This window comes from Lucilia sericata, unplaced genomic scaffold (assembly GCF_015586225.1).
Source record: "Lucilia sericata isolate MDLA Ls3-8-SP2 unplaced genomic scaffold, ASM1558622v1 Contig000012F_arrow, whole genome shotgun sequence".
NCBI lineage: Eukaryota > Metazoa > Arthropoda > Insecta > Diptera > Calliphoridae > Lucilia > Lucilia sericata.
The window spans coordinates 909,957-922,303 of NW_023994051.1; the positions used below are offsets into that span (position 1 = coordinate 909,957).

The 12,347-nt window shown below is 30.4% G+C and overlaps 3 protein-coding genes across 3 annotated transcripts; 1 reads left to right on the plus strand and 2 right to left on the minus strand.

The window, feature by feature from the left end:
* Positions 1-189: 189 nt before the first annotated feature.
* Positions 190-785, minus strand: LOC119604009 (metallothionein-1). The gene is made up of 2 exons (XM_037956335.1): positions 576-785; positions 190-453 (listed from the first exon to the last, which is right to left on the minus strand). The coding sequence occupies exons 1-2, from the start codon at positions 595-597 to the stop codon at positions 350-352; spliced, it is 126 nt and encodes a 41-aa protein (XP_037812263.1). The 5' UTR covers positions 598-785; the 3' UTR covers positions 190-349.
* Positions 786-3,832: 3,047 nt separating this feature from the next.
* On the minus strand, positions 3,833-11,307 carry LOC119604023 (copper-specific metallothionein-2-like). The gene is made up of 4 exons (XM_037956360.1): positions 11,076-11,307; positions 10,835-10,969; positions 4,139-4,156; positions 3,833-4,060 (listed from the first exon to the last, which is right to left on the minus strand). The coding sequence occupies exons 1-4, from the start codon at positions 11,095-11,097 to the stop codon at positions 3,984-3,986; spliced, it is 252 nt and encodes an 83-aa protein (XP_037812288.1). The 5' UTR covers positions 11,098-11,307; the 3' UTR covers positions 3,833-3,983.
* On the plus strand, positions 6,905-7,530 carry LOC119604005 (metallothionein-1-like). The gene is made up of 3 exons (XM_037956323.1): positions 6,905-7,062; positions 7,161-7,229; positions 7,303-7,530. Exons 1-3 carry the CDS (start codon positions 7,041-7,043, stop codon positions 7,374-7,376), a joined length of 165 nt encoding a protein of 54 aa, XP_037812251.1. The 5' UTR covers positions 6,905-7,040; the 3' UTR covers positions 7,377-7,530.
* Positions 11,308-12,347: the final 1,040 nt, after the last annotated feature.

The window sequence follows — 12,347 nt, forward strand, 5'->3', positions numbered from 1 at the left end:
TTTCTTAAATTAGAACTTATTTTTTACCAAAACTATTAAAACAAAATATTTTTCATCAAAAATCTTTTTTTTAACAAAAAAATTGTTTTTTAACAAAAAAACTTCAATTGAAATTTACAACTCTCGAAAAGGACTTGATAGGCGACCCTTCTTTATCCTCATATGAAATATAAAACATATACGAACAACTTTCCAGTTTTAAATTCTTTTATTTTTGTAAATTTCACTTAAATTAATTTAACACATTTTGACATGTATGTTATACAAATTTTATAAACTAAATTAGTCTTAATTAAATACAATTCGATCCAATCAAATAAAATATACAAATGTATACAATAGAATCACTTTACTTGCCGCAGTTGCCCTTGTCGCAACTACCGCCAGATGCGCATTTGCATGAAGAGCCGCAACCACAATTGCCAGTTCCACTTTGAGAAGAGCATTTGCAACCTAATTTTTGTTAAACAAGAATAAAATAAATTTAATTAATTTACAATAGAAAGTAAATACTACAAATAAGCGAAATTTGATTTAAAAAAAATGTTCTTTATTTATAATGAATTTGAACTTACCAGTTCCACAGGGGCAAGGCATTTTGATTGATTGTTTTTAAGTAGTTTTCACAAAAAGTAAATTAGATGCAAGTAGAGAAAGTCTTTAGATACTGTTGTTTGAGCAACTTCAGATACTGACTGATGCCTGTGCCACGAATGTTTGAGTTTTTATAGATATGATTAGTGGGTATTTTTCAACTCACTTACACACTACACAGTTCGTATAATTTACATCAATATAATTTGCTTAATTTTCAGTTTTTAAGCTGAGTAGTGTGGTGTGCATATGACATATAACACTAAAGTCGACACACTCATCACTTCTACACCAGTATCTTCCAAATAAACTGCATGAATCCATTAATTGAGGTTTTAATGTGGTGCTGTGCGCAAAAAGGTGTTTTGCTGGAGTAGCGGGTCGAAAGGTAATTGAACATATAACTAAGAAAACAACAATTACCGGTGAAAATTAATATCTATGTTTATGTAGAAAGAAGCCTCGTTTTCTTTTTTTTCCCAAGTCTCTATTTTCATTATATTCAACTGAAATTCCCATAGCTCAACAATACAACAAATTAAGATACAAATTCTCATATATAAACTGTACAATCGGCGTACATCAAGATATAATTAAAAGTCGTGTGTAACGACGTCATAATTTGGTTTTTATTTTATATTCTTAATTATTTACTCTACTACTTTTACCAACAATTTCAATACAGTTGTCGATATCACGTCGTGATAAGATTCAATGGTTCGTAACGAAGAGAAAAATACAAAATGAAAATTTAGGAGAATTGCGCTCAACTTTTAGGGGTCTTTGCTTTTAGAATTTTTACAACCAGTTCAGTCTGTTGTTAGCAGCTATACGAATCATTTTAAATGTTATGAAAAATAGTTGCGGTCATTTGAAATTTAAGATGTATAAAAGTTTATGAAGTTTTATATTTTTATGAATGCATTTCTTCTCTAGTTCTTATACATTTTTAGTGCATGCAAGTTCTGTCAAACATCTAAAATTTTCCTGTAGAATTGTATACTAAAGTCTGATTTGAAATACATATATTCAACAGTTTTTGCAATATAAAAAAATTTCACCCAAAATCAGTGTTTTGAACGCAGATATCCATAAGGACTTTTAACAAAATAATTACTCCAAAACCTTTGATAAAAGATGTGATATCACAATTTTAAAAATATCCCATTAAGCCTCATATATGTTTTAACTGTATTCCGGTTGACATATATATGGCTAGGGTTAGGAGAACACGAAGTCCTATCAATGGAAAATATTCGTGACGGATGGACATGTAAGTTTTACATGAAAACAATTTTGGGGAAACTTTAGGTATTTCAATTTAAAAATGGGGATTTTTTGGGGACTTCCAAGCTAAGATTGGGGACATGAGACAAAATTTTTCTGGCAACACTGAACGTATCGTTAGACTCATACGTCACCTGGTTGTCAAAGTTATAAACCTATTATAATTAAATTTTATTTTACAAAGTGGAGTCATAAACCAAAATAGTGTTATAGAATATAATCCATATTATTGAAATATAGAGGGAGTCTCATAACTCCACAGTGACTGGCAAAAATATAAATAAAAAAATTACTTTTTTAAAGAAGTTTTTCTCAATTCTTTTTACTACATATTTCACATTTCAAGTTTTCAATATCATAGAAATTTATATTCTAATATTTGTGGAGTTATTGCTCCTTTTTATTGAAACACAATAGCCTAAATAGGCCTAAACGGAAGGTGCTGAAATATCACAATTTTTATCTATTAATACGGTTTTTTTCTTAGTAAAAATGGACAAAACTGGTCCACATTTAACCTTACCCCTCAAATAAGATTCCCTACAAAAAAACGAAAGCTGGAGGTCCATACCACGCCTTCTGCGCTTCTTCGCATTTACGATTAAGAAGAGTAGCATGTAACTTGATGCGTAGGATGCAAAGAAGGTATGAAAAGCATGAAATGCTTTGCCGCGAAGACGCGTAGTGGGGACATCAAGCTTAAGGCTGGAAAATTGATAAATACACATTAAAACAAGTAAGGAATTTAGTTAGTCGAGGCCGACCATATAATACACTACACCTGTTACAAAAATTAAATGTGATTTAGTTTTCTTAATAACGCATTTAAGTTGAATTGTACCTTACCTTGAATTATACTTAAGCCATTTATTGTTGAACAAAATTGTGGACATTTAAGTCAAATTTTGAAGGGGGATTTGTATAGGGGCTATGGTCAAATGAGACCCTATAATTATAAAATTCATGAGAGTCATCAATGCTAGTATAGAACTTGGTTTTGCAGCTTTTTGTCGAGATAAGAGTAATTATGAACTTAAAATCCCTATTCGCCGGGTTCAGTTGTATGGGGGCTAGGTGAAATAATGGATCGATGTTGACCATTTCCAATATGCTTTGTCTCTGGTACCATAGAAGATTATCCGCCAAATTTCATTGAATTATCTTCAAAATTGCGACCTGTAGTTTGATTACAAGGTTTACAAGCCCTATTCGAGGGTTCAGTTGTATGGGGGCTAGGTGAGAAAATGGACCGACGTTAACCATTTTCAATAGGCTTTGTCTCCGATACCATAGAAGATCATGTGCCAAATTTCATTTAGTTATCTTCAAAATTGCGACCTGTAGTTTGATTACAAGGTTTACAAGCCCTATTCGGGGGTTCAGTTGTATGGGGGCTAGGTGAAATAATGGACCGAACTTAACCATTTTCAATAGGTTTCGTCCCTAGGACAATATAAGATCATGTGCAAATTTCATTGAATTATCTTCAAAATTGCGACCTGCAGTTTCATTACAAGGTTTACATGGACGGACGGACGGACATAGCAAAATCGACTCAGAAAAAGATTCTAAGCCAATTGGTATACTTTAAGGTGGGTGTAGGACCAATATTATTGTGCGTTACAAACATCAGCATAAACCCAATATACCCTCCCCACTAAAGTGGTGTAGGGTATAAATAGAACATAAATTGTCAAAATCAGCTGACATATTCATGCGCCGCTTATGACACTTACAAAAATAGAAAGTAGATCTACTTTAAGCATTCTACGCGTTAAGGCATCCCACGCTTTTGTGCTTAGCCCTCAAATAAGATCCCCTACAAAAGAGACTAACTGGCTTAAATACATACATATACATATGTCAAAAAAACAAGTTGAATGTGGCAGTAAAAACTTCTATAAGTAAAAACAGTAAATTGATTTTAAGTCCTTTTTATTATTTTTAATTTTACAGCCAAAACATAAATTTTTTAAAATAATTAAATTATTATAATAAATTTTAATACATTTGTTAGATTTAATATAAAAAAATATCACAAAATTTTGATAAATATAAATTTTAAATAAATATTATACATTCCATTTGTGGCAGCAAAAACATTACTTGGTTGAGCCGCATTTGCAGGAGGTACCACAACTGCAATTGGCAGATGGGTTTTGAGAAGTGCATTTGCAACCTAATTTAATTAAAATTTAAAATTTATTAAATTTAAAAATACATTTTTATAAAATTTGAATTAAGTTAAAAAACTTACCAGTTCCACAAGGACAAGGCATTTTGTTGAAGTTTAGTTACAAGAAGAAAGTTTTAAAATGTTGTTGTTGTTAAAGCAACTTTAGATGTTAACTGATGATCTTGCAAGAAGTTTATGCAGTTTTATAGATATAATTCTATAATTTTACAACAGATTTGGCCAAATTTTAAGCTTAGTAGAGCGGTGTGCATTTATAATATGTAACTGAATTAGGCACACTACACCACACTATGCACCCGGTACCCATTAAATCTTCACATGAACCCACTAAATTGAAAACTGCGTAGTAAGTTTTAAATTAGTACCGTGTGTAAATACTATTGTAAATTAAGCTATTAAGCTATTGTAAATTAAGCTATTACTTCAAATATTTTAACTGTAAAATATTGAAAATGTTTTTATATTATTTAAGTTGGGATTTTTAAGCCCTGCTTTTCTGAGTAATTTTATTATGTCGAAATGAATTTTTTATTAATGGAACATACCCTCATATTAACTACTATGTGTGCAACGTCATTTTTTATCATTTGTTTACTCTAGTTTTTTGTATTTATTATTATTGTTGATAAGTAATTTTTGATAAGAAATCAAGATTCGTTTAAAAACGAAGTAAATAGTATTGCGCATTAATTTTGATTCGATTTGTTTTTCATGTTTGTGGTCTAAGCATTTTTAAATTTACTGGGCCATTTTAGTATGCTCTCAGCTGTAGAAATGCTTATTTAGAAAAATTTTCAATAACACTAGTTAACAAATTACAAATATTTCTTTGATCACGGTATAAAACATGTACTTTTTGTGAATATACATATCCGATAGTTAATTAACTTTTTTCCCATCTATATGTTAAAATTTTGAGAATAATCCTTATTTACAGGATCAACTAAGTTTGACGTCCTGAATTTTTTTTAATATTTTCCCGGAGCCGACCTAAATAAACAAATCCATATAAGTTTTAAATCGTGAGGAAAACCACTGTCAACTAGTGTAATTAAAGAAGTTTTAAAAGTTTAGCGTAAATGTATATAAACATTATGATGTAAATAAAAAATTTTCTTTAAAATTTTTTTTTTTAATTTTAAGCGATTTAACAAAACAAAATTGTTTTAAAATTTCTTTTCAATCTAAAAAACAATTGCGGATTGGAAACCTTCCGATCGTGTGCCTTATACACACATATTAAGTACCTAATTAATGTCCATATTATGGACCTACATATTTAAAAAATGTTCTTACTTAATAGAAGTAAATCGACATGCCGAATCTTATAAACCCAACAATAAAAGATTGTCGATATCAATTAAAGATCAGGGTGATTTTCGGAAGAAGACCTTTTATAAGGACTTACATACGTCAATTATGTACCGATTCGTTTAGATATCGAGAGAGACTTAAACTTCTAATAACAAATTTTGTATTAAATTTCTAGAATATTTGAGACAAATTGTAAAGATTAGTGTTAATTTATACGCTTTTGTAGGTCTATGATCAATATATCGATGTATTACTTCAACTAAAAATTCCCCTTGCACCGAAAATATTAGACAATTTTGAAAATAGTTTAAACTAAATAAAAGTCTTTAGAAGGGCCCATATTTTGTATTATTAAAACCCGAATTTTGAATTACCCCAGTCTTGTAGTAATTGAGCGATATGTAAAAGAATTTTATATTTACGTAGGACATTTTAGTGTAAAAAGCGTGCCCTATTTCCCAAATATTATGGCTCTGTGACGTTTGGTATACGATTTATTTTTTTATAAAAATGTATACTTTGGGCCACATGTTTTAAAATCCCAGAGCTGGGATGGTAAAACAGCAAATGTTCCTAATTTAAAGTATTGTTCCAAAAGTATTTTCTCATACCTGAAAGAAAAATAAAAAAAACTGTTTTTTGGAATTGCGGGATTCCCTTTAACATTTTGACAACTTTTTTAACCTTTATGACAAATTTGAAAAACGCTGATCTTAAAATTTTGAAAAAATTTTTAACGTTTATGACAAATTTGAAAAACGCTGATCTTAAACTGTAATATTTAATTTTTTGCAATTTTTATGAAGAAAGATGGGGATTTTAAAAGATATTATTATTATAATATAAAAGATATTATTATTATAATATTATAATAATATATTATAATTTAATTTAAATTTTTGACATTTTTTATTTGCTCCTAAATAAAAATACAAAACACTCATTTATATACATAATTAAAAGTTTATCCGATAATTATTTATAACATTTTAAATGAGCATTTCAACTGCTAGCAGCCTACTAAAATGATTTAAAAAATTAAAAATCTGAGACCGCAAACTAAAAAAATACGAGTCAAATCGTATTCCTGATATTTCACTCGTTTAAATGAATTCGTAATTGTTATCGTAATATGCTTATCATTAACAACATTGATAAGTAAAAAATACTAAAGTAAACAAAAAATACAAACTAATATGACGTTGCACACGAATTTTATTACGTAGCAGTTAATACGTAATTATATGAAAATGTTTAATATTAAAAAAATTATAAATTATGATTTTAAACAAGACTTAAAAAAATTCTTATTTTATTAAAATTAGAAAATATGTAAAATTTCCATATTAACTTTTACACCTTTTTTGCACACGACCCACACATTTTAAAACTTATTTTGAGGTAAATTTGTGGGTTCGTGTGCACTTCATTGGCAATTAACGTAGTGTGGTGTGGTGTAGTGTGTCTTTCGTTCTTTAACAAATAAAGTGCACACCGCACTTCTAAGCTTAAGATCAAAATATTTTGTAGAATCATATCTATAAAACCACAAGTAGACGTAACAAAATCATCAGTGAACAACTAAAGTTGCTTAAACTACAACATCTTTTCTTGTAACAAAACTTCAAAAAACAAATTATCAAACAAAATGCCTTGCCCCTGTGGAACTGGTAAGTTATAAAAAATAATAGAAATATTAAAAAATAATAATATTGTAAAAATGTGTAAAAAATTATATATTACAATATTTATTTTTTATTAAAATTAGGTTGCCAATGCACTTCTCAAAACCAAGCCGCCAATTGCAATTGCAAAAACGCTTGCCCCTGTGGAACTGGTATGTTTATAAAATAACAATTTTATAAAATTGACTTTAATTTAATAAAATATTTTCTTTTTCATTTAATTAGGTTGCAAATGCTCTTCCCAAAAAACTGGCAATTGTGGTTGCGGTAGTTCATGCAAATGCGGTTCCAGCCAATAAAATAGTTTTGTAGACCAACTAATATTTAGTTAAGATTTTAGTTTATATTTTTTACAATTAAATGTAAAACCTTAATTTAAGTAAAATTCATTTATTAGGCGTTGAACTTTTTTTGCAAAAAAAATTGGAATAAAAATTAGTAAAAAAATTAAAATTGTTTTAAATCATTTTACTTAAATTTGTAATATATATTTCATTTATGTAATAACTTTTTCTTGTTGTATAAAAATTTCAATACCGAGAAAAATTGTATTAGTTCCACAATTAGATGCATATATGGTATGTAGAACGACTTTTGCATTGAGACCATTAATTTTTATCATAATTGGTTATGCGTAAGCGTATATGTACATATGTATGTTTTCATCTCACTTTGAAAATGTTTTCTAATTTTTGTTAATTTGTTAAACAATTCATAATTCATATTTATAATTGAAGTGATATAGGTACATATGGACAAGATGTCGAAGTGCTTTACGTGAGTACCTGGCGTGTAGCCCTATCTCACGGTGGTACTTTTTCAACCACTGGGTGAGTATCAAGTAAACAACTCACCACTGCCCCTTTGTGTTTGTTACACGCAGGTCGCAATTTTTGTACATGGATATGCCGGTCCATGTACAAGCACTTTGCTCAAGTACTCGAGCTATCTAATCTCTTGCCAAGGTAGTCACGTTGAGGAAATACAGGTGTCATGAGCAAGCTCAATCTACCCCGACATAATGTCGCCCAACCACACTACTAAGGCTCTGTTGATTCGGCAACAGCACCTAGGGGACGTAATTGGTAGTCCGAAAAACACAGATTATATTAATTGACAAGACTTTATTTCAGTGGTCACAGACACCCACTGTGATAAGTTGAGCATACACTCAACCATGTTGGAAAATCGCTTCAAAATTAAAGAAAGGGCAGTGACGACTTCGCACTCCATTGGCTAGATAGACCGTAGTCTAACTCTCATTCATCGTTCATCTTACATCTGTACCCATTTATCACACATCCGTCAAATCCATCAATCACTCCATTCTCTTTATAGAATTCAAAGTAGACATCAGAAACATCGTTCATCTTCGTTTACCAATTCTTCGCATTATCAGCTCAATTCCAACATTTTAATAATCCACAGTCATGCTCTGTAATTTGTACCGCTCCTTGCATCTAGGAACGATAACAGAAATGTATCTTGAAAATTTATATTTCACCGTGTATCAGTCTTTTAACCAAGCACCCCCTTCCTGCGATTTAGGTTTAAACCACAGCCACTACGTGGATTCCGAAGGAACCTCAACCAACTGACCAGCCAGGTCCTGTGGGCAACTGGCCACCCGTAGTACCAGATTATGTGGTGCTCTGGTTAGACCTCTTTTCAATTTATGCAAGGACTAGGCCAGGCAGTAAATTGTCAACACCAATTTATAGTCCCGGAAGACTACAGGTATTGGTAGCACTTATCTTCCCCGGGATTGCAATAACACCAAGGCGGAGGTCTCGCCAACGTAACATGCCCCCGGGGGGTAGGTACATATGGACAATTTCATGTCAAGTGACCCAACTGAAAAAATTGGATAGTACTATTGGATAGTAGGTCAGACACAGCTCTATCGGTCAAGAACTGCCGGAGTAAAGAGGGGTTCAAAGTTGGACATTTTGGTCATACAGGGTTTTATTCAAATGAGTGTAACTTTTCACCTATTGGTCCTAGCAAAAATTGTTCAAAGGAGTTCAGATAGATATTTCTTCATTGTGTGAAAAAAATATATACATATTTTTTTAATATTTTTTTTTCGAAATGTGCCTTTTTTTTCAACAGCCTTCGTCATTGGATTCAGAGAATAGTATGTGACTTATTTTAAAAAATTATATTGAAAATTGCGAGCTGTAGCGTTCACACAAGGTTTAGACGGTCACAAAGACGGACATATGTATGTTGCTTAATCGAATCTGAAAGTGATTCTGAACTGACTAGTATACATAAGGAGAAATATTTTTGAGCGTTACAAACATCAGCACATTGGGCCGATTTTGAATAGATAGTAGTATATTAGACGTAGTTAAGATATAAAAGGCCCAAAACGGAAGGTCCGGTTGTATGGTGGCTAGGACAGAAATTAAGCCGATCCTTATAAAATGTATTGTTGGGAATTATGTTTATATAAAACATATTTGAGTCAAATTTCATCGTGACACTAGTGTTAATAAGTGAATTGTGGACATTCAAGTCATTTTCTGGAGGGGAGTTTGTATAGGGGCTAGGGTTAAATGAAGCCCGATCATTACGAAAATCGACAGTGTTATTTATAATTATCTATAAACTTAATTATACTGATTTTTGGAAAGATAGTGGTATATTTGACATAGTTATAAGCTTAAAGGCCCAAATCAATAGGTCCGGTTGTATGGGGGCTAGAGCAAAAAATTATCCGATCCTTCGGGATTTATGTTTATATCAAATTAATTTTTGCCAAGTTTTATCGTGACAATAGATTTTATAAGTGAATCGTGGACGTTCAAATCATTTTCTTAAGCTGACTTTGTATGGGTGGTCAAATAGGGGAAAATGAGGCCCGATCATTACGAAAATCGACAGTGTTATTTAGGATTATATCAAACTTAGTTTGCCAATTTTTGGGAAGATAGTAGTATATTTGACGTATTTATGAACCGTTATATGGGGGCTAGGGCAAAACTTGGGCCGTTCCTTATAAAACTTATTGTCAGGATTTATGTAGATATAAAACTTATGTGTTGCAATTTTCATGGTGATACTAGTGTTTAAAAGTGAATTATGGACATTCAAGTCATTTTCTGTGGGGGCTAGGGTCAAATAATGCCCGATATTTACGAAAATAGGTAGAATTATTAAGACTTATATAAAACTAATTTTTGCAAATTTTTGAAGAGATAGTAGATCATTAAACATAATTATGAGGTCAAAAGCCCTATTCGGGGGGTCCGCTTGTCCTTGAGCCAAAAGAAGAGTATATGCCAAATTTCATTTAATTATCTTGAAAATTGCGACCTGTAGAATGCGCACAAGGTTTACACGGACAGACATACAGACGGACTGACAGACTGGCATAGCTAAATCGACTCAGAATATGATTCTGAGCCGATTGGTATACTTTAAGAAGAAAAATACTTTCTTTTGAGCAAAATTTACATATAATCAGACATGGCCGAGCATATGATACCCTACAACACAGAATATATTAAAAATCGGGATTATTTTTAAATATGGGACATTTAATCTGTTTTTACCTTATGTACCTATTTCTTTGGCAAATTTTTGATTTTTTTTAAATAAAACCACTGTATTAGTTCTTTATGTTTTTTTTATTTCATTATTTGGCAATAAAGTTCAAAGCCAAATGTATGAATTTTACTTAAAATTATTTAATTACACTAATAATCTTAACTAAATATTATTTGGCCTACAAAACTATTTTACTGGCTGGATCCGCATTTGCAAGAGCTACCACAACCGCAATTACCAGTTTGGTTTTGGGAAGAGCATTTGCAACCAGTTCCACAGGGACAAGCATTTTTGCAATTGCAATTGGCGGCTTGGTTTTGGGAAGTGCATTGGCAACCTAGTTTAAATAAAAAATAAATTTTGTTAAATATGTATATTTTTTTATTAATTTTTACAATTTTAGTTTTATGTTTATAATTATTTTATTATCTTGTAACACTTACCAGTTCCACAGGGGCAAGGCATTTTGTTTGATAATTTGTTTTTTTTTTTGAAGTTTTATTACAAGAAAAGATGTTGTAGTTTAAGCAACTTTAGTTGTTCACTGATGATTTTGTTACGTCTGCTTGTGGTTTTATAGATATGAGTCTTATTAAAAAACACTTTTCAGCACACTAGCATTCTACAAAAGATTTGACTAAATTTTAAGCTTAGTAGTGCGGTGTGCACTTAATCTGTTTAAAAACCAAGTAGGCGCACTACACCACAGTAAGCAAAGTACCCATAACAAATTGCACACGAACCCACAAAAAGAGAATAGCAAGTTTTAAAAGTGTTTCGTGTGCAAAGGTGTAAAAGATAACTGAAAATTTTCCATACTTTTCAATTTTAATAAAAAAAGGATATTTTAAAGTCTTGTTTTATAACTATTATGTACTTAGTTTTAATTTTTATAATGTTAAAAGTGACATTTTTATTACTTACTATAAAAAAAATATACGAATTTTTCATTACGTATTAATTAATACGTAGTAAAAATTGTGCGCAACGTCAAATTTTGTTTATATTTTTTGTTTACTCTATTTTTTACTGATTTTTTTGTTGTTGAGTATTTTATGATAAGAAGTTAAGATTCGTTAAAAACGAAGAGAAATCTCCAGAATATACATTTCATTGCACACGATTTGTAGATTCGTTTTTTTTATTTTTGAGGTCTCAGCTTTTTTAATTTACTGAACCATTTTAGTAGGCTGTCAGCAGTTGAAATGCTCATTTTAAATATTCAAAACAATATGCGGAAAAGTTAGTTCTATTATTTCACAGAAAATTTTTGGAATATTTAATTATTATTGCTTTTTTAAAAGCAAATTTTATAAAACAAAATGGCTAATTTATGTAAATTATGAAAATTAAACGTGTGAATATTTAAACGTTTACAAAAAATTGTGTTTAAAAAATTAAAGGTCTCATTTTATAAAACGAACTACAAATGTTGAAAATAATTTGTACGGAAAGAATTAAAAAATCTCTCTGAAAGTTTCGTTTTATAAAATGAGGGGGTAAAGGTCTCATTTAATAAAACGAAATGATAAAATTTTGTTAAATATTGTATGAAAAAAAAAATTTCTCAGTATTCCTTCATTTCCAATCATTTCGTATCATTTAATGTATAGTCGGGAATGGTCGGACATACGATACCCTACACCGACATCCTGTTAAAAATGTGGATTATTTTAAATAATAAAGCATTTAAGTTCTTTTCTTAATTCCGAAAT